At 41.3% G+C, this 23,214-nt stretch overlaps 1 protein-coding gene across 1 annotated transcript in view; it reads right to left on the reverse strand.

Annotated features, from left to right (window-relative positions):
• The window catches only part of KIF26A (kinesin family member 26A), a 103,875-nt gene that overhangs the window by 27,114 nt on the left and 53,547 nt on the right, over positions 1-23,214 (reverse strand). The window contains exon 5 of the mRNA XM_080397065.1: positions 5,608-5,791. Coding sequence (XP_080253191.1) covers positions 5,608-5,791 — 184 coding nt within the window. The remainder of the gene's footprint in view (positions 1-5,607; positions 5,792-23,214) is intronic.

Here is a 23,214-nt window from a genome sequence, read left to right on the forward strand (position 1 = left end):
AAAAAACCCAAACTTTCCCCTGCTTGGTATTTCTAATATTGACAAATCCTGCAAGCACCTGTGAGAATGTATAACAGTTTACATTCTCAGTCAAGAAAATTAAGCAAAAGGTTTAATTCAAAGATTTATGTCATAGGACAAGTCCACACAGTCCTACTGAAATTACTGTAAGGGGAAAAATCGGTCTTTGTGAAATGTAAAAGAAATTAGTAGACATTTATTTCCCATCTTCCAAAAAAGTACTTAAAATAACGTGGAATTATAAATAGAAATTGCAAAAGATACATACAGGCTTCCTGCTGTAGTAAGTCTCTAACAGCAAATGTATTCAACTATAAAAGCCATATAGTAATTTCACCATGGCAGAACTGTATGATATGCATGGAGATGATCACGGAAAAATTTAGATCTTGGGCTCAAATAATCAATAACTGAGTTCAAGTGCAAGAACTGGCCACCATGATCTTTTCACATTGCTGCCTCCTCCAGCAATTCCAACAATGCGCAGTTACTGCCTTTGCTGTAATCATCCAGCTTATGAAAAGCAAACCTTTTCCCTTCCCTGAACGTCCACCGAGCTCACAAGTTCAAGACAAGGTCCCACAACCAGTGATAGGACCTGTCCAATTCTAGACACCACAGAAACAGTGAAGACAGTCCTGATGCTGCCTATGCTCAATTCAATCAGTTCTCAGATTCAGCTGTCCCTTCACCCAGTTCAGAGTAACTCATTCATGTGTTTAACTATGAAACCAACGAAAAGGACTCAATGCATGGGGAAGCTCTCCACTGAATTGGTGCTTTGGCCAAAGGGAGTTTCTTTGGTGGGTTAAGCCAATAGTCACGGTAGGGTAGCTTTGAAAACGCATCTCAAATAAGGAAAGTCAAATTCCAAGTACATACAGATGTTAATTTGTTTGGTGAGGTTTTGGGGTTTTTTCCAAAGGTTTAGGCTTACTGAGGTCCAGGTCTGCACAAGCAGCAAAACAGACACTGCTGCTGCTTCTCCATGCTGGGATCTTAGGATCCAGCCCTTCCCTCACTTTATTATTTAGAGATTGGTTATTTATTTATTTAGAGATAAATACATGGGGGAGGAGGGGGAGTCTTTACATTTCTTGAGTTGTTACCATCCTCTATTAAACTTAAATATATTACCTCAAGGAAGAAGGGACAGTAAAGAAAAAAACATCAATTAGTGACTTACATAAGCACTATGAGCCTGAAGAGAAGCATTGTTTATATCACATACTGTTAGAGACCCCCTAAAACTAAAGGTACTTAATCTCTTGCCTCCTGAACAGTCAACAAAGCATTTATAATTAGAAGCTCAGGCTCATGATAACAAACCTAATGCTGTAGCTTCCACAATGACTGGTAAAATGGGTTACGGTCATGCCCGATTTCCTTACAGCTTATTGTTTGTGCATGCACAGTTAGAGCTCTTTTTCTTATGTACATTACCTTGTGTTAAGCAGTATGAAAGTTCATCTGCCTCTTTATCCACCCAGTAACTTCAGTGTCATGACATCTTTTTCCACACCTTCACAGTCAGTTTTACCTTTGGCTGCTCTGAATATGCAGCTTACCACCTCACCCAAACCATTTAGGAAGATACCAAAGAGCACAGATCTCCACAGAATCATAGAAACATGTAGGCTGGGAAGGATCTTTAGGATCATCAGGTCCAACCATTGTCCATATAACACCACTAACTTTGCTCCAGTGTGAAATCTGCTCTCTTATTTCCTACCAGTTATTAAACCACTAGAGAATACATGACAGCTTAGGGGTTTTGTAAAAAAACTAGGTCAGGACACTTCTTAAAAGCTTTTCCAAAATCCAAATACAACCTATCAACCAGACCAACCCTATTCAAATGCCTGCTGACTCTTGCACAGAATGCTAATATATATGTTCCACCTGTAAAAGCTGCATCAGCTGATCCCTACTATACCGCATTAATCTCTGCCTGCTAATTTATTATTGTTTCAACTACTTTGCCTGGTTGCCTGGTCTGATAATCAGCTTTTCAGCACTATACTACTAGATACCCTCTGGAGCCTTTTTTCCATTTTGGCCCCAAAGTGACATTGTATTTTCCACATTCTGTTCCTGTGTCTCTTACAATGTATTGAATACCAGCTAAAAGACAACCTTAAGCATCAGTGGAGGGAAAAAAGTCAAGAATTACTATCACAGGGGAAACACAGGAAGTCACATATTGGTCATTGTAAATGTTTCAGCATGTACTTCGCTCTAAGCTTTTAGCAGGTTCACAAAAGAAATAGGACTACCTAGGACGTGCCATTACAGGTAATTAGTTGTTGCAGTATTCAGGCCTTACTCAATAAATAGCATTTCTGCACAGCTGACATATCAGTCACCTCTTCAGCTTTTCATAAAGGGAGCCACATCGCCCCCACTGAAGTATCTCGGACACTTCAGGGGTTTCCAGCTTGTTACTCTATTTTTCATTCCCACACAACTTATACTCTTTTAAAATGTTATCTCTTCAGTGCCTTCACAGCAATAAAAGGCACATTTCTCTATGGAATCCTGTCCTGCTCTGAAAGAAACCATTTGACAAGACGGGGGTTAAAACTTGTCAAGCCACCTGTGCTCAGAGAAAACACCTCCTCTTGAGGAGAGCAAGGGCTGGTGCTCAATGGGTCCTTCTCGGCGTAGTAAGGTGAAGTTGGGTGGGAACTGGGCAGCCCCATCAGCACTGCTGCATTCTTTCCAGTACAGCAGAACCCAGCAAGGAACCAGTCCTCCGCATCATAACTAGCTATGAAAGACAAAACAGCAGCAAGCCAGGAGTTGAGGAAGGAAAATGCTGCCCCACCAGCTGCTTAACCCACTATAACCACACAGTAACAACAGGGTGGGTGAGGGACACTGCTGACCTGGGAACAGCCACACAGACCAAGGGTAGCACCAGCCACAGCTACAGATGCTGCAGTAGGAAAAAGTGACTCCAGAATCCATCACTGATTCTGTCCGTTACGTGTACCTTGTACCTCTTACTGCACAGGCTGCAAGAAGGAGCCAAGGAAAAAGATAACCAGGACTGTAAAGTAAAAAATCTGATAGGAGGGACAAGTTAAAGGACCACATCACATCTGCCAGTGTTTGCCAATTGTTCTCTCAACTGCTATGCTACTTAAAGCAGTGAGGAAGAAAGGTAATTACTTTATTCCCATCATCTTCATAATGAGATACTAGCTGACTAAATCTTGATCAGCAGAAGCTGATGAAGAGGAAATTATAGTGGAGAATGTTACTGTACAGTGGGCTACGTGCTACCAAAAGCTACTTTCATTGCTCAGAGAAGCTGAAACTAAGGACACCTATATAGGACTGACACTTTTCCTCTGACCACAAGTCCTAAGAATTAGGATACATGTCATTTCATTTGTGCTGATCATAAGTTTTACAGAAAGCTATATTGCTGGAGATGGGGGGGGGGGGGGGGCAAACACTGTAATTTATAAAGTTGCAAAAAGGGAACGCGTTGAGATGTTTAATAGGTATTGAATATTTTAAACTGTGGATCAGAGAAGATACCTAGTGACTTTCTTTTTGAACAGCACTAAAACTAGTAACTAGCACACACAATCACCGTTTGGATGGTCCAGATCTTGTCTAAAAACTAAAACGCTGACTTAATTAGCAGAGAGCTCTTATCCTCACCAGCACAGCACAGGATTCTTCCTAGCTATGGTCAAGCACATGGTGAGAAGGACACTGGAACCCTGGGCCCAAACAAACAGCATCTGCAATAATGTTTTCCACTGACAGCTGAACAACAGAGATATATGAGGCGGCAGCAGCATGTTGACCCATAAAGTCTAGAAATTCTTGGTGTAGTGTGACAGGCAGGAGAGAAATACCACCCTACATTGCCAGCACACTACATCCATAGCCCATGTTGGAGGAGAAGCTCGCACAGCTGAGCAGCAGAGATGCTCAGGGTCCTGCCGTGCCCCTTGGCATTCTGGTCAAGCTCTTCCCCTTGAAAGCCCTCTACTGTGCTCGCTAATGAAGAAAGTAGGTAGAACACATGACCCAAGGCATATAATCTCCTGCCACCTGGGATCATGCACTTGATCTTTATTAGACTTTGTTGATCTGTTTGAAGACACCAGATAAACCAGAGCTTTCCACGAGGCCCATGTCATGCTGTGAACTCCACTGGCCACCCTCAAAGCATAGGGAAAAGGCTGAATTCTCTTGATTAGACATAGCTGCAAGCACACAAGTGCAATGAGGTACAAAGCAAGTTTGATTAAGCTGGTTTAAGTACAAGGAGATACAAGCACGCTTTCAAGGTCTTCCTAAGGCAAAGCACCTCAGAAATGCCACACTCCCTGTTACTCCTGGTGCCATGGCCAAGCACTAAGCCTCACGGAGGAGAGGCATACATAACAAATGGGCTCTGCTAAAACACACACATAGAAAGGGTATTCTTTAGCAAACCCTCCTCCACCTGGGGATCTCTAAATTACTGTGTCAGGTTTGCTGTATTCCCCCATTTAATACTACAACCTCTTTTTTAACATACTGGAAAAACAGGAGAAGAAACCACATTTTCATCTGTGAGTTTCTACCTGCTGAAAATAAGCCAAATTACTCCTTTGTTTTCCATTTAGCACAAACTCACTGACTTAAGAAATACAGAGTATCTGTCTGTGAGCAATGGTGTCAGCTGTAGGTATTTAGGCTGACAATCTCTTTATGTTAATGCTGATTTGTATGGTTACTCAACGTGCACATTTTAGCTCTCCTGTGCACATTACATACTTCAATTCTATCTTCAAACGCTCATCTCTTGTAACCTAAGTAAATAAGTATTGAGACTCTGCTGTGTGAGTGATTAAACAGTTATAAATAATGTTATAAATATGAATAAAGCTCTAAATAATTGGCTGTATTTTAATTAACTTTAAATAAAATTAGCACAAATTTTACAATTGGAAAGGTGCTGGATTTCCTAAGTTGGAGAGACTTCTATTCCTCTCCTACTAGTTCATTTCCATACTCCTGATTTGCAATGACGTGTGAAGCAGAGGGAAACAAAGCCCCCTCAACGTATCTCCTTAAGCTCAGCAGACAGACAGCACCAGCACCAGTGGCTTAGTGTTCTGGTTTCGGTGGGATGGCAAGGAGTGAGCAAGCGGCTGTGTGGTACTTAGTCACTGGCTGAGGTTAAACCATGACATGGAGCCTTGCTGGCAATACAGAGACTACTTCTGCCAGAGGCAAAGTCTGTATGCGCACTGGTTTTGGACCAGTGATGTCAAAGGAAATTTTGTCTCTTTAATAGAACAGAGGACAAAACAACCTTTGCCAATGTTGTTGCCACTGTTGTTAACTGGTTTAAAGGAAGCCAACACTCTAGCACTGAATCTGCTCTGAGCACACCAACTCTTTCCAAATTCAACAGGAGATACCAGCTCTCAGGCACATTTAACTGGATGTGGCACTCTCTGTATCCCAAGACCCTTCTCTTGAGCCTTTTCAACCCTGCTCTAGGCTGACAACTTCCAGCCCTGCTAAAATTCATCTAGAAAACTATTTTAAAAAATCGAAATCTGAAGTTACCTTTCCAATGCCAGGGTTGTCCTTGATTTTGGACACAGCTCTCAGAAGGCATGGTGGTGCTGGGGGAGGACAGAGCTGCAGGATGCCACTAAAGTTAGTAGCATAAATAGAGAAGTCGTGTGTGTGTGGCAGGGGCGGATGGTATTTCTTTCTCTTCGAAGACAGGTTAAGCTTCTGTGCTGCTCTGTATAAAAGTAATAGCAAGAAAGGACAATGTTACTAGGTGTTAATGGGAACCTGGACCAGACAAACAGATGCTCATTGTCATCACTGCCTGCTTAACAAATCAAGTCATTGCATTCTAATCTGATTTCATAAGGACAGACCATCAGGAGAGTAATAGAAGGAAATATGGGTAGAAAAATTACTGGCAAAATATTCAGTTAATTCTCCCCCAACAGAGTTTCAATTATCATCTAACTTCCCCTCTTACCCCCCAACAGCTTGACAGCTGAATCCTGAAATGCTAAAATCTCACTGATGTAAGAAAAAGCTGAAATAATCTTGTCACTGGCAGGACCAGACAGACTTTGCTGGTGATAACATTATGAAAGTGGTTCTTTGTACTCTACAAGTTACTCAAGGCAGAGGATAACACTTCAAGTCAGCTGAGCTCAAGATCCTGTCTTGGTGGCTGCACTGAAAATCCTTATCTAACAGAGAGTTTCCTTCAAGACAGATTGGGTTTTCCTCCTCAATTCCATTCTTTCAGATTAAAAGGGAAAGCTATTAAAAAGACATGCTTTAATGTTCTGCATGATAATGATCCTCTTTTGAAATGCAGAATTTCGAAACATAAAAGATGAAGAAAAAGGAAAAATTAAAACATACAATTAAAATTTTAACATTCTCCCTTGTGAATAAGAATAGGAACATAATCAGGTTTTCTGCTGTTCCCCATCAGCAACACCAAAAAGTATAGCAAGAAACAAAAACAGAAACTCGTCTCTATATCAAAACCCATACAGGAAAAAAGTCACCCTGCAGAGTTACGTAGAACAAATACATGTGTTAGAGAGCACATACTGGACAACTGGGGGTTGCAGTGAGGGTGAAATCTCAGCTCTTTCAAAGCCAAGAAAAGCTTTGCCACCTGAATGTGTGATCTGACCCTGAGACTGTCAGTAGATAGCCCACCCTGACATATGTATTATAAAAGTATCCAACATGCTATCTTTTAACAGTACTTTGAATGACTGTTAAGCCAGCAAAAACGCAGTGTTACACTACCAGCATCTATGGGCAACCTGAGACCATGCTGCCAATGCCAACAGGTCTTCTGGGGACAAATCAATATTCTGGTCCATGCTTGCAATATAAAGGCTTGTCACTTTGGACAAATCAGTTTACAAATATGTGACAACAAAAAGTCTCTTTATGCAATGGCTACTTTGTATTTTCACTGTGCTTTTCAGCCCAGAGTCTCCAAGTACTTTTCAGTGAGCTCAGACAGGCACTAGCATCTGTGAAGTACTATAAGCAACATGCATATAGAGAAACTAAGGCAGTGCTTTGCTGTCATACCAAATTCAGGCTAAATCTAGACCCCTAATGAGTTGCCACAAATCTAGTCATCAGGTAGCCTCAGGCTGAGTCAGTTTAGTAAGCTGGTCAGAACAAGGAACTCTTTCTTTGCTTGTATCTATGGGAGGTGAGAAGCAAACCTGAATGCTGAGAGCAGGAGGGCTGCACAGTTTCTTCCAGCAGCACTATTGGCTTCAAACAGGTTACAGTCCAAAGAACTGGTTGCTTCTGAGGAGTAAAACTTGGGTCCAGATTAGACAGCTAGTCAGTAAAGGGGCAGGACACTCAATACAGATCTCCAAAGTTCCCAGTCCTATGCTCTATATTCCCAGCCTTGTGTGTTAAACTCCTGGATCTCATTTTATCAACTTCTAGAGATGCAGACCTACCGCATGCTTCCTTCTCCCTCGACAAACACTGAAGTATTTACAAAAAGACAAAGACCTGTGTGACGAAAAAATGAGGCTTCAGTTCCAAACTCAGAGGGAGCCAGAAGCCACTCACCGTCTTGCGAGGGACGAGTTGGACTTTTGTCTCTCAGGAAAGAAACAGCTTTTGACTCCTGCTGCATCCTGAAACCAGCAGGAACTGGATCCCACAGTGAAACAAAACACTGCAAGTTTGGGTTCAGAGAGAACCTCAGGGATTTGGTGGCAATGAGAACTGATTTAAGTGCCTAAATCCCAAATCCCCTTGCTAATACCTCATTCAATATGAAAACATATACCTGAAACAGGACACCAGGCAAACAGTTGCACAACTTCACTATGATTGCAGCTGCACATTAAACCCTAATGCCTCCTAAACTATACGCAGCTTTATTGTGCAGAAAAGAGTCTCTACCTGTTGGTACTCTCATTGTGGAACTCAAGACAGTCATTACCCTCTGTCTCTAAGTACCAATTAACAATTGTGGTTATTATTTAATCATCTTGTTGATTAATACGAAAGATAATGTTTATTTCCTTGCATACATGCTATGAACCCTTGTTGAAATGATGAAAACTCCTCAAGAGAATGTCTTCAAAGTGCAATCAAGATATACATTAAATCCTGATGAAATAATTATTCCTTCAACAGATCTGGCTGAAGGAGCTCCTCTGGGAAACATACGTGAAAGAGAATGAGATACAAAGGACAAATTTACTCAGGAATCGCACATTCAAATGTCTAATTAAGCACTAACACTCAATGAGTAAATGCACCCAAAAAGGCCAAGCTAAGCAAAGTATACAAACAAATAAACAGAGAATTCAGCCTTTTTAAAGTAGAGCATCTCAAAAAATAGCTCAGTAACACAGCTTTGGACTATTTCAAAAAGCAGATCTAAGATAGCAAAGTCATTACTAGTTGTCTTAACTTTCCCACCAAGGCCAAACAACCTTCAAAGTTATTCACTTCCAACAGTATTCACACACTTTCTGCATCTCCACTGCTCAAAGGATGCTAGCTAAAGCAATTAACTGCTATTGTGCTGATAAATCTTTTTCCTATGTGTCTGGAGTGCCATGGTTTTACTAAGAAATTTGGCAAAGGGACTGCTGATGTCCATGCAAGATAACAGGAAACTGAAAAAGCAGAGGAACTGGAGTAGGTGTTGTAGAAAATAATCAGTGCTTTGATGGGCAACAGGCCAACAGCACTAATAATGATGTATGTGGTTCACACTTAAAAAGCATCTCTTCTCAGGTAGCAGTGCACAAAGCTTAATTACAACCTCTCTGTGTTTGAATGCAAGAATTACTTTGTCTGGCATTAAAATTAGGGTGTTTCTGGAGCTGAAACACCACAAACATCTTGTACCATCAAACAGCTTGTTGGGTTTTGTTTGTTGTTTGGGTTTTTTTTCTGAAAGGGAAAAGTTAAGGATCGAATGCAAAGAATAGGGCAATTTAGGCAAAGCAAAACATCACTCTCAAACTGTAGACTCTGAATATGAATTCAAGTAGTTGTCATCCTCAGCTCCTACAAAAAGCACAGCCAGTTCTTTAACTACTACAAAAGCCAGCTGGGCAGCAGCCTTCATATGCTTTGCTTGGGCTCCTGTACTGGTCCAGGCAAAGAACACCACAGAAGGGCTCATCAGTCCTTATGCATTTCTTGCAGCACCAACAATGTACCTTGTGGCATCCCAGCCCAGTACTCACTGGGACAAAATATAGGCCAAGCTGGCTGGGACATGGGCCTAACTCAATTCAACAAAATCCAACTTCACAAAACTCATTACTTCAGTAAAACTCGGGAGAGTACGTATTCACAGGGAGACATTTCTGAGACACTCCAGTGCTGGATTTTCTGCAGTCCTTAGCTAATAACCCGTTACGGAATTCACACCTAAGTTTCCAGTTCTTTTTTTCTGCAGAATTCCTTTTCTCAGGGGGGAATTTGTCCCACAAAGACAGGGGAGGAAAAGCTCTCATAAGCTGGACCCTTTTTGCCTAGCATCTGAAAGACAGAAGTCGGGCTTATATTAATCAGATCACTTTCTGCAGGAGCCTAATTGGGTGCCATGCCTATTTCCTGATTTGCTGCTTTTTCTCAAATTTAATCTTGCACAGGAGGCCCTCACATCTATCCTCAGCACCACAGTGGGCTGTCTGACCTTCTCCAGTATCAACTTCTTTCTCCTTACAGGGAAAAATGATGACCTGTAGGGAATACTATGCAAAAATTAAGTATTACAGTCTTTTCTTTTTCTGGGCATTTTCCAAGCATTTTGTCACAGCTTTGACACAGATGTACGCTTTCTACCTACCTTTGCTTTCCCCATTCAACCTCCACAAGGCATCCTTCATAAAAAACATTCTTGCAAGGGAAACTAGGCTCCATGTACTTATGCCTCTCTTCTAAAGCCTCTCTTCTTTTATGCCTTTCCTTCAAACACATGAGAGACACTTGCATGTATTGGTTTTACCTCCAGCTGTGAGATCTACTGTCTGCATTTTGCTTAACTCTTTCCAACTTTAATAGAAGATGTCTTTTAAGATGCTCTGGAGAGTTCTTTTCTCATGGCTAGGTGTCGTGGTAGAAAATAAAACTAATATATGGCACATGCAGGGGCACTCAAATATCAAATGACAAGGGACAGTCTCTAACCTGCTCTTTCCCACACACAATTTACAGATTACTAGGTTTTCTGCCACGCATGGATGAGACCAGTGAGGAAAACCATGGCCAGATCAATTACATAATGCTCAGCATCTAGGGAGTAAGACTGCACAACAACAGTAGCTACAAAGCCTGCCCACTGAAAGAACCATATAATTTTTTTATTTTAAATTCTGCCTATGTAGTTAACATGACATTTCAGATACTCTGATGTACAGCAAGCTGCTTCTAGCTTACACTCGCTGCACACATTCTGCACCTTATAGCTGTGAAAGTAAGCAGCACAATTTAAATGCCTAAAGAACAGTGTTCCTTTCCAGGCATAATTTCTTCATGAAAAGGAAAAGTACATTTGAAACTTTCATAACTATGCAAAATTATAAAATTTTTGCTTAACATTTTGTGGAATTTATTCAGTTTCAGAAGAAAGACTGCTGTGAAATATACACTGGGACACATACTAGAAATTGAGCAACTGAGGTAGATACAGAGGATTTGACACAGTGGGTTTACGGACAAACCGCCACAAGTCAGAAATAGAGCAGGGAGAAGTCCTGCTTCCTATTATTAAGCTCCACTGACAAAAATAATAAAAGAAAACTTCTGCACATTCATTTCACTATGACTCATTACATATTAACAGTTTCAGTGTTATTAGCCAGCCTTATCTTTCAGATATCATTGCCATTATTCATATTGTGAGAAAGCTTAACGGCTTCACTGAAAGGGTCAAGGCCAAAGAAGTGTACGGCCCAAGCCTTAAACATCCTGAACTTTGGAGTTTACCCAAGAGGACACTTACTCAAGAGTTTTGGTTTCACCTTGACAGACAACACAGGAGCAATTTTTATCCTGAGTCTGAACCCTCTGCAAAGCTTGCAGACTTCTGGACACAGGTTTACACTGCCGATCAGTCTACTCTAAAGCAAGACTTTTCCAAACTATCCCAGGTCCCAGCCCAACAAAGCATCACTCCTCTGCCACATAACCAATATTCCAGTCCTTTCCCACTGCAACCCAGCTCCAAAGGAAGCAGTGGGAAAGTCAGTCTGCCATTGTATCTGTAGTTCCAGTTATTGTTTCCTTAATTACTTGTCAATACAGACAACAAATAGACGGATGTCCTACAATACACCCTCCGGTACTCTGTCCAGAGCCTTCCGCAACTCACAGCATAAACTTGGTTGGCATTATTACTTTTATTATTGCTATTACTATTTGATTCATGGTTCTAAAATTAGAGAGGTAGCACAATGAAACAGTGAAATTGCTACAAAAAAATCCCAAGCAAACTTAAAAACAAACAAGGTATCTGTTTCCACTAACAGCATTCCATTTGGAAAATAAAACCTGGTTCAGAAAGAGACATTTTTAAAGAAAAAACTGGAAATGCCTAAATCTGTCATGAAGGTTTGGAAAGGACAGGCATTATGCGTATTTCTACAAGATAAATTTTGTCAAAGGAATCACTTATAAAGCATATGTTAAGTTTTGCGGTTACAGTCTGTTCTTCCCCCTAGAACAAGCTTACTAGGTAGCTGTGATGCATATATAGCTTCATGAGGATATAAAGCCTTTTGTCACATTAGTATCATCGCACAGCTACAGCACCAAACCTTTGTTTGCTTAGCTGTCCCAGCAATTCAGCTGAGAAGCACTGCCAGGAAGAGCAAACAATTAATGTTCCTTATTTTAGTGGTTCAACTTCCTCAATAAATTATTAGTTCGTCTGGATCACAATGCACAGCCTCAAACAATACAATTTTTATAATGTGTGATGGTAATAAAGTTTCAATAGAAAACCATTATTCTGAAACATTCCAAAATGTCAAATCACATCTAATATTGTGGGGATATTACCAAGCCAACATTACGAGAGAAAGTATCTCCAATATGAGATTACGTTCATGCCTTGCCTCTTACACAGCATAATCTTGCAATTCAGGACTGGACTCCAGCCTCTCACTTGAGTGACCTCTTAATTTTCTCTCACTATCCCTTATTAAAATCAGCAAGGCAGAAATAAAAAAATCGGCTGTGTTGACATATTAAGAACATCATATGCTCACAGCTGACCAAAGAAGACAGATCCAGAAGGGATTTTAAGGGGTTATCTACACTTTCCCATAGTAGGATGGACTCCACCTAATACATTCCAACATATATTTGTCTAACTTGTTCTTAGAAATCTCCAGTGAAAGCAAGTCCACAGCCTCCCAAGGCAATCAATTCCAGTTTTTAACTAGTCCTACCGTTAGAAAATTCACATCTTACGTCTCTCATAAACCTGACTTTCTGGAATTCATGTTGTTTATTTTCCCTTCACCTCCTCAGCAGACATGAGTTACCTGTATGAAGACCACTACAACCCCAATCTTCTCTTTTACAAATTAAAAAGTCCCGATCCTTCCAACTTTTTCTCACAGGTCAAGTTTCTGACAATCCTTGTTGCTCTCCCCCACCTCTATTTAGATCTTCATAAAGTACGGAATCAAGGCTTTGTTCATCAGTGAGCAATGATCAAGACTCACCTGAATTCAGGCAGCATGCAGAAAGACCAGGCAAAGCCACTCTGGGATAAACTCAAAAAGACCTCTGGAAGATGACAAAACCAACCTGCAGGGTACCCCTGACATCAGAAGAGCTTCCTCATGCTGTACAGTCCCGAGAGCTGATCCTTCTCTCAGAAGCAACCAACCAGCGCATCTTCAAGGATTCAAGCAATTTCCATACAGGAATCCCAGAAGGAATTTTCACAGCTCTTCTCCAGATTTAAGAAACACCAAAGGGCAGATCTTCAAGAGCGCTGACTGTTACACTCCAACCATTGTTTCTGCTCTCCCATACCAGCAGTTTTCTGAGGTTGTTGCTACAAAATTATTATGAGTGACATCAGCTCCTTATTCTCTTCAGCTTGCAGATTTCAGACACTTTTCTGGCCAAAGAACATTGCTTCAGCAGTCAGGACCAGCGTTCAGGAACTGACTTTTACATATATATATATATCTCAGAATAACAGCTAGTCACTGCAGCTTGCCACATACCATTTCCAGCTCCGTTCACTAATGATGTTAAACAAAGCAAGAGCAGATGAACATATTGCTGTACTTCCATACTCGCTGTTTACAATTGTACCATATGACAAACTACTGAAAACCTGTGTAGGTTAATCTTTATGTAAGCAAGAATGTCAACACCTAATATAGAAATATGTTGGTTCCCGGGCTGCACGCTGCATAGATAGCTGCGTATTGAAAATACAGCTACCTGAACGCCAGAAATATTTTCCTGCTGTTTCATGAGCTAACTGAGCTAAGGCAGGCACAACCACATGAATCTAAGCATACTCCTTAGACAAAAAAGTTGGACTTACTTGCCAGCGAGACATAAACTCATTAAACAGTCAGGCTGAGCAAAATAGAATTCTAGCTTCGTTTGTATTCTATCACAAAAAAGTAATAAAGGCATTTTTAAAACTACAAAGTAATGAAATGGAAACAATGGTGCTAACTAGCCCTTCATTATTAAAGTAATTACTTAAATAGATCACTTTAAAATTTGCCCTCTGATATCAGCTCCCGGTGCACATAAAGAAGCCAGCATCAAAATGATTTACCAGGCAATAAATTGGGTTTGTTACAAAGGATATCACACTCTGTGTTATTCATCAAAAACAATCTGGTATGAAAACAAAAGCATTCTGCTCATTTAGGCTGCTCCAGGGAAGAAATGGGCACATTTGGGAGTGGAAAGGATGAGAGATAAAATAAAGGACATGGCTAACAAGGGTTCATCTGAAGCACTAGAATTCAGGCAAATATCAGGCAGGAAAGAGGGGGACTGAACAAGGGGGAAATGAGGTATTTTCATGTTCCTGATCACATATAGCACATATGGTAAAGCCTCCTTTACCATAAAAGCTCTGGGGTGGGTTAGGTTTTCAGGTTAACTTCATTTGCCTCAAGACCCCAACCCCACAGACGTACCTTTCTCATCACCTCCAGCTTCTTCAGTTCCACATTTCAGTGCACATCTAGAAAATCCACAGAGGATCCATTCCTGCTTCAGCTGGGTTTTATTTCAGATGCTTAGTCAAAGGCTTGACATCTATACTGCCAGGCAAATAACTTCTCAGGGGGGCATTTACTTATTCCTACTGTTAGCAAGTTAAATGGTCACTGACAGCATTAAATGATGTAGTGGAAATCACCCAAGCACAGAAGCTGTATCCCACACAATAAGTATTTTTAAACAGAGGAGAGAGACATGGGCTTCTTAAAGCCCAGCATTCCTCTGATTTACTTAACTGACTTTGGTTCGGAAATGACACTTCTCAGAGGTATAACAGGCTGAAATTGCAGCACCATTTAAAATAGCACTTAGCAGGAAAAGGCAAGATGCATGTTCTTCCATCATAGCAGGAAGAGACTTGAGTATTTCTGACCCAAAGAAGGTAACTTCAAATTTCAGCAGAAATAAGCAATTCCTGAAGATATGCTTGAGACACATTATCAAAGAATATTCTGAATCTTGCCCTGAACTCCAACAAACTTCACTAATAACATTTAGATTAGGTTAATTTTATGGTTATTAACTTCCCCTGAGTCATTTCCTTCCAGTAAAGGCTCCACAGGGCACTGCTTCTTAATAAGTGAGCTCCACCACTGAGGACACAAAAAGGCCAACAAAGCAGAAAGCAACCCCAAGAACATCACTCTGTGATGACCAGCAAAGCAGCACTAACTGATGCTGAATGAGGTACTGGCTAAGCTCTTTGAAATGTCCTGCCAAAAGAAACATCTTCTATCCTTCACCAGGAAGGATGAGGGACATTTTAGAAAGACAAAATTCACTGCTATTTCACAGAGAATTTAAAAGTACCTTCGGAGTAATCCTGCAGTTGATCAAGCACTGCAGCTTTAGTACTGGTGCATTATTTCAGCTTGACATTTCATTTTTGTTACAAATGAGAATGTGGGATGTCTTATTTTGCCATAAGCACAAGCAAGCAAAGCGGTCTAGCTCACTGAAAGTCCATCTGCCCTGCAAACCACATCCTGCACACTGTAAACTGAGCGTTCAAGTGACTGCAAGTCAGCCATGGGAACTAAATATTCAATTAGCTACCAGTCTCATTTTACTATTCTGCCTTCTAAGTCAGTCTGTCTGTCTTAACAAAGTACTAAAATAGTTAAGTACATTATTGGGACAGTGTGAAAGTCACTAATAAAGTTGCAAAACAGGTGCAAACTGTCAAATTACATCCCACAGGAAAGTCACCATTATCACTTTACCTATGGAATGCTCCGTTCCCACTGCAGCAAAACCACCAGCGCAGCTGCCACTGCCATCGAGCTGAGGAGCCCCAAATAACAGAGTCAGAGTAAGCACTGGTGTTCATGAGTCCAGGAGCCAAAAAAGCAGGCAGACCGGGAGGGCTGGGGTAGGGGGGGAGGTGGGAGAAGTGCTCCTCTTCACAGGCTAGGAAGGGCAGAAAGAAGGGAAGAAACCAAAAGGAAGAAGAAACTCTGATAGCTAGAAAACAGTGAGATTCCATATATTTATTGAAAACAGAAAATAAAGAATGGGTCTCATGAAAAGTCCTTAAGGGAGAAAATATTAAGTTCAGGAAAGCAGAAGATCGGAGAGAGAGCAAAGTAAGAAGAAAGATCTACACAAGTCCAGTCAAGATTATTCATAAATACTTCAGACTTTTGCCTAGTTTAAAATCCCTTCCACTGACCACCATTTATCCCCACAAATAAATTCAGACTTGGGTGGCTCTGAAGGTACAGAGTCTTCCCTCCAACATACCTGTAAGCCCATCTGTTTTAAATTATTCTGCTTTGCTTTTCCTCCTGGGCATCGTGAATGTCTTGAAATACAGAGCTAATCCAAGACCCAACTACTGCAACAGCAGTCTGCACCAAACCACCTAAAGCAGCTCAAAAAGTCACCATGTTTCCTTGCAGGGGCTGCCTCTGGTGCTCCAGAACCTCCTCTATTATTGTCCATCAAGGCACTCAGAGCTTACAAAAAGAAAAAAAAAAAAAATCAGCCCTCCCCAGAGGTGGCTTCACATCATAAAGGCATCTGGTCAGCAGGAAACACTGCAAGTGTTCTTTTGTGCTCCAATTCTGCTTTTGCTATAAAGCTGGAGTAAAGACCTAAAACATCCTCCCTAAAAACTTCACCTCACCGTAAGGTCCTCACATCACTAGATCTGTTTTTTCCCCTCTTTCACCATCTCCTCCTCTCCATGCTTCCCGCCAATCTGTTTGGCATCAGGCTCTCTCCTTTCCTCGTTTTGCTACCTGCAGCATAGCCCAACCTGCTACCACGCAACCCCCTGTGACCTGTACTATCCAGGTAAGACTTCTCCTTTCAATCATCTCCCTGACACTGATGTCTTGCATAATCTCTCCTTGGTTCATACCATGATCCCTAAACCCTCTCTATACAGGGGAGTTTCATCTTCCAAGGCAATGACTCCTAGATGCCCAGTGCTGCTTCATTTGGTCACCACCACCCTCTCTCTGCCAATTCCCTTTGAGGAGCCCTCAAATCCTCACCAAGGGCTCTCCACCTTGGCTGACCATCCAGTGTCTCCCTTGTCTAATTAACAGCCATATCCTGATAACAGATGTATTGTCCTTTTTTCATTCTTTCAGCAGTGCTTGATGTCCAAAACTCTACCTTCCCTCTCCTCTCAGCCTCTCCAATTTATTTACCTTCTCCCTTTGCTGAGCTACAGCTCTCTGTGTCATCTCTGTTTGCCCCATCAGTCTCACAGTCATCACAGATGAGCTCTTCATAGCAGGGAGCCTGGCTTACCATATGCTGATAAAGCACTGTGTAAATGTATGATGCAGTATTAGCAATGATACTAGTAATGATATTCTGCTCTTAAACATGCTGTCCTGAGAGTCCTTTCTGTTTCCAAGAACAAAGCCTACTAAATTCAGGCTTATCTTCTAATTTATCTTCCTTACAGGCTAACATGAAATGGGATATACCTAAATCATACACTGTTGTGTTTGTCCTTAATTATAGGTGGTATTATGCTGCCACAGCAACTAGGAAAGCTTAAGCTGCCCTCAGCTGATACAAGATACTGCACAATGCTGCGCACCCTGCCCCATTTCCTGTCCCTGCACAGCACCGTGCTATGTGCAGGTCACATTGGCTCTCCGGGGACAGCTAAGCAACCACATTCCAGCAGCAGTAGCATGGCACCAGCAAGACAAGGCAAGCCCTTTGGTGTCACCCACTCCGTCTCCATTTGCACATCTGCATGAGGGCTTTCTCACTCTCCCTGGCTTCATGCAGAGAAGAAAAGGGGGCTGGGAAGGCATCCCCCTCTCCAGCACCATGCAGTGGTGAGAGCACTGCAGGCATGAGGCTGCTCCAGCCCACTAGATTCAGAGGAGGAATTCATTATAGGGAAAAGGCTAATTATACATTTGGCTCCCCCTGAAACAGCTGGATGCTCCTCTTCATCTGCATATATGTAGCTCTCCTCCCAGCTGCTCAGCCACCCTTCCTGACCAGTCTCCAACAGTGACCAAATAGTAGCAAGAGAAAGTGGGGCATTGTGGGGCACTTAGTGAAGAAGGGTTAATGCACCGAGCGGCTGCTGAGTTGCGTTAATGCCAGTGAGCCACCACGTCCTTGAAGAGCCCCACAGCTTCTGTGATACTGCTATGACACTGCAAAGTGGGGACAAACCATGCATGAGTTTTGGATATGTCTGCCAGCAAGGCAGTCGTGGTTGGGAAGAGCTGGTACCCCACTTTCCTACGTAATTAATTCAAATTTACTTCTCCTGCATCATCTCAACACAGAATTTCTTGGGCATGGGTTATGCTTAATAAGGAAGCTCTAAGAAGTGACTCCACTTCTTCGCCTTTGACCTATTATTCACCAAGAATTAACTATGGTTACTTGTAACTATAGCAAGCACTTCTGTTTCAAGCTCACAAACTAGCTTAACTACCATAGGTCAGCACAAAAAGGTCTAACTCAGGATCCAGTGAGTCACACATTTTCTTCACCTTTTGATGAACTACTACTTATTCATAACCCATTTATCCACTTTATGTGTCAAAGAGATTTAAATTGTGCCAGCTCTGCACAAAGCCAGGATACCAGTGCAACCCAGCAGGGTACAGGGCAAAAGTTTACAGCTATTAAATACAGAGAACTGGTGAACTACGTTATGAGCTTAGCAGAAATATAATTCTTGCTTTTAACAGGATACAGAATGACAGACAGGTTGAAGTGATTTGGCTAGGAACATCTTAAACATGGCAACTTTAAGAAAATGTATGTTTCAGGAGGTTTGGGCTTTTTTCCCCTGCATTAAATTCTGAAAGTACCGATAGTCATGGAATAATCAGGTTTAACAGGTTAGCAGTAATATATGCCTCAAGTGTTCCTAATACATCATAATCTTCTTTCACAGAATTTGCATCACTGTCAAACCAAACTACTGATTTTCAGTTGATGCTTTTAACATGTTTCTATGGTTACTTTCCAAGGTCGCATCACAGAAGCCTGAACAGCAGTTCAAAAAGACAAAAGGCATTTTGCATCCTTCCCCATATTAAATAATTTATGAAAGTTAAGGCATCCTCATAGAAAAAAAATTAATCATAAAAGAATAGGTTCTCAGGTTATTTTCTCAGCAATAGTTTGAAGCACAGTAAAATCAGTATCTCTACAAAAGCCTTCAAGAACTAGACTATTTGACTAATGTTCCATATGGTACAAAATGCTAAGGAACACATCCTAAGTTTAGATCTATATGCACAAGCCAACATGAACTGCATGAATGGACCTTAAAGCAGAATATGCAGACATCTAATTTGCTGCTGTCAGCTTCATCTTTTAAATCAGGCACTAGGCATTGTCTCGGAAAGTATTCTAAATCTAAAAAATGCAAAAATAAAACTGAAAAAAATGAAGTAAAAAATTATAATGACAGCCTTTATTATTGCCATCATTTTTCATTCAAAGCCACACAGATTTCATCTGTCCCAAAAATGTTACAAATTTTGACTAGCATAATGAAAGCTTGTACACAAAATATCTGAATTCTCTGCCTACCGCTACACTAGATCAGAGTTTATTAGAACTAATTGAAGTGTCTGAGGCTTGGAACAAAAACACATTAGTCATTTAGTGGTTGTGCTAATATTACTATGCCTTTCCTGCAGTTTCATTAGATACAGACTGCTTCAATACCCTAATCATATGCTCAGTCACAGCACAATCAGTACACAGAGTACTGACAAGCTGTCCCACCATGCCTAAAGCTGATAAGGTGTCTGCTCTATGAGTAACCTCAATTATTGACTATATTTTATGGTCAATCTAATGACCAAACGCTTATCAGTGAACCATCAGGTGCCTGTAATAGGATAGTGACCCTTAGTTTATATGTACCATTACTGCTCATTAGTGAATAATTAGATTCTTTAATCCAAAACTCGCAGGCATTAAAATATGATGGAATATCCTGAATCTATGCTTATTTTAACTCTTAAGATGTTCAATTACATTACTCGGAGACTGTATGTTATCTCTTGTTAAGAAAAGCTGCTTGTAAAAAGCATATCACGTGTAATGTTTTATATCATGTCTAAATTGACACAGCTTTCCCAAACATGCAGGGATATGATGAGAGTGGAAAGATAACGGGTGTGATTCACCACTGTGATTCTACAGATGCATTAACTTAAATGGTTTTAATCTGGCAAAGCCCAGCAACACTGCAAATAATTTAGAAACCTGAAAACTAGTGAGTGCATAGGGAGTGCTGTGCTTGGAAGACTAAATCATATAAACAAAAGCAGGGGGGTGCAAGGTAAAGTAGCCACAACTATACAGCTCTTTCCCTGCTTCAAAGGCAGCAGTCCCACAGCAGCAAGTGCTGTGACCAAACCCGTTTGAAAAGACGTGAAAACCCAAAGTAAAAGAAAATTAAAATTTAATAAGATGGACTTACTACAGTTTGTCTTCTGCTCAACATTGCTCTGGGTTGCTTGCTTTCATACATATTTTCCTCTGAACAGCTTTTACTCCTCCTAGCTGCCCTGTCACTGCTCAAACCTTCCTTTCAGCTTGTCCCTGTGCACCAAGGCAGACACCAGTGCTCTCACGGAAACACCGTACCCCCACCCAGCAGCACAGGCGGTGCTGCCACCACTGTCACCAACAGGCAGAAATGGCACATTAATGGTGATGGCTTTGATTTCTCGGGGGCCTCGATTGTCCTCCCAGGGGACTGGTATTTTCTTTTCTGGCAGACAGCCCATTAACCTCTTCCCAAGTGCATGCCCATTCTCCTCCACCTCCTCGCTGCCCTTCTCCTGCCTGTTCTTGGAAACACGATTTCCTCTCTTCTCCAGGTGTCTGGGTGACAAAAAACCCAACAGCTTATTACAGCTTTATACCACAATATGCCAATATTTACTTAGTTGCAAGCATAGCCCACAGAAGGGTCCTACAACTATCTCACATATTTTCACTTAGTAATATAAAGTTTGTTCAGGTTCTTTATACAAAAAAAACCCACAACTGGAAATAGGTGTAAAGTGGGAGTGCCGAGCAAGGCACGGCTCATGCCACACTAAGGGACAAAGCCCAGCTGCATTCTTCTTAAATCTGAAGAACGCAAGATTAAACTTCTCCCCCTGCATTGTAAGGGTAAACCATGAGCCTGTTCACAGCCGTCCATGCCCATGACCTGCACTTTTTGCTCTGGCTTTCTTATTCTGTCAGTGACCTACTGAGAAGCTGCATTTTCTACTAAATCCTCTGGTCCTTCAGTAACATGACCATTGAGTAATGTCTGGCAATTTGCTTGTGTGACACAGTCAGATGTTAATCAAAGCTTTCCTCCTTCTATGACAGATCAGAGTGAGGAAAAAAGCTTAAAACTGATTTAATTTCTTAATACGCTTCTGTCTGCTGTCTCTAACATTTGCCTTTGATTTTTAATATTTAGCACTTTCATGCTAGACACTGCATTTCTAGGTAATGAATAAAATACTTTTTTAAAAAAAAAGCAGAACATAATTAAGCTTAAAGAAATTAAATATGACATTCAATTGAGAAACAGCTTTGGATGAGTATGTAGATTTGGGCTCCACATGTGCTTAACAAAATCAATGCATTCACTGCAAAGACTATCTTTAAGATACTCATTTTAACCATGGGTACTTCTTATCACCAGGTAAATGTCTTGCTGCAGCTCTTGGTTATTATCTTCCAGGTGAGGACATGAACTCTCTATACAGTCTTTTGTGTTTGTGACCTTACAAATACAAAACTATGACTCCCACCAACGAACAAACTGGAGTAAAAAAACCAAACAAACAAAAAAACCTGCACAGACCTCTTCCCTTCCCAGGCACAAGACTGCCCACAAGCAAGAGTCAAAGGTTATTTCACCAAATAGAGACTCCAGTTTTAATGTGAAAAAGACATTTGTTTGCTGCCAGGAAACCATGCCACAGCCCAAAAGCTAGTTGTGCTAGGACCTGTACCAATAGTCAATACTATTTCATGAAGAACAAGACTGGAATCCTTTATTCATGTGAAAAATAACTAGTGTTGCTGCTAAGGAAATCACAGATGCAGTTTCCACAAACACCCTATAAAGGCTTTGTCTTCCAGACTAACTAACACTGCACTCCAACACACTCAGTGTTAACACAGAAATAATAATAGCTAAGCAAAAATATGCATCTATGACAAAACAGCCCTTTTCTCAAGCTAAAGTCCCAGCCACAGCTCCTTTTACAAAAAGGGTCTTGTAAAAACATGGAGGTACTCAGTGCATTTGGTCAAACAGAAGGCAATGATTTGAAAAAAAAAAAATATCTGTGTGATCATCAATATATTAATTGCATTTATTCCAGTAAAGAACAAGGAACAAAATGTGCCAGGCTCTGCATAACGTGAGTAACACACCGGGCCTGCTATGAAGTTCAGAATTTCAGTGGCTCAGAAGAGAAACATGGTAGGGAAAGAACCAGCAAACACAATGACTAGGGACTATAGCGTAACACTAGTGCCACCCCTCCTCTTTCATCTCTAGGTGCTTGCTGAGAGAGGATTAGCTGAACAGACAAAGGGCAGAAAAGTGGATGCTGCTGCAAAGGATTCAGGGCAGGGATGACCTCCTTCCTCAGCATCCTTGAGGTTGGATGGTGCAAAGGGAAAGAGGAGACAGGACCGGAAAGGCTGGAGCAAAGCAGCCTGATATCCCATCAGTACTGAACAAGATCAGCCAAAACTGTTGCTATCCCAATGCTTCTTGTCCCTGGGTAAGCCGCTTCCACCCCAGTTTCTGCCAGTATCTGTCTGTGTCTCATCCTTAAAGAATCCCCCTCTTCCTCTCCCCTCTGCTGAGGGCTGCACGGATCAAGGGTGGGAGGAAGGATCAGCATGGAAACTTTGATCTGTAAGGTCCCAATGTCAGGAAGAGTCAGAAAAGAAGGAGGAGCAGTGGGAGAGGGAGCCTCTCCTGAGGTAAATGCCAACGGTGGTGGAGCAGTCTGGCCAGGACTATAAAATGGTACCCACCCCAGCACCTACTCAATACATTTATGACTGCCAGGGATCAATAATGGATCTGCCTCCCCCAGCCGTTGTGAGATTTTCTGTGTTTCAATTTGTGTTTTTAATCACAGTTATAACTGAACTTGTTTCTTGAATGCCTGCTTTTAGGGAACTCAAGATTCTTAGACAGGCTCTGGAATGCCGAAATACATTTATGAGGAGTGTGATGAAAGATTATGAAAATGCTACAAAACTAATTCAGGAAAATTTTATTTCTCACTTAACTCTCTCTACAACAACCACAAAAAAAGAAACAAAAGTCCTCAGTGCAAAAAAAATTCAACTAACCCTGTTCTTCAGCTAAAAAAATTGAAGAGAATCAATTCTGAACAGAGGAAACACGGG

This window comes from Falco punctatus (genome assembly GCF_963210335.1).
Source record: "Falco punctatus genome assembly, chromosome: 7".
Classification (NCBI taxonomy): domain Eukaryota; kingdom Metazoa; phylum Chordata; class Aves; order Falconiformes; family Falconidae; genus Falco; species Falco punctatus.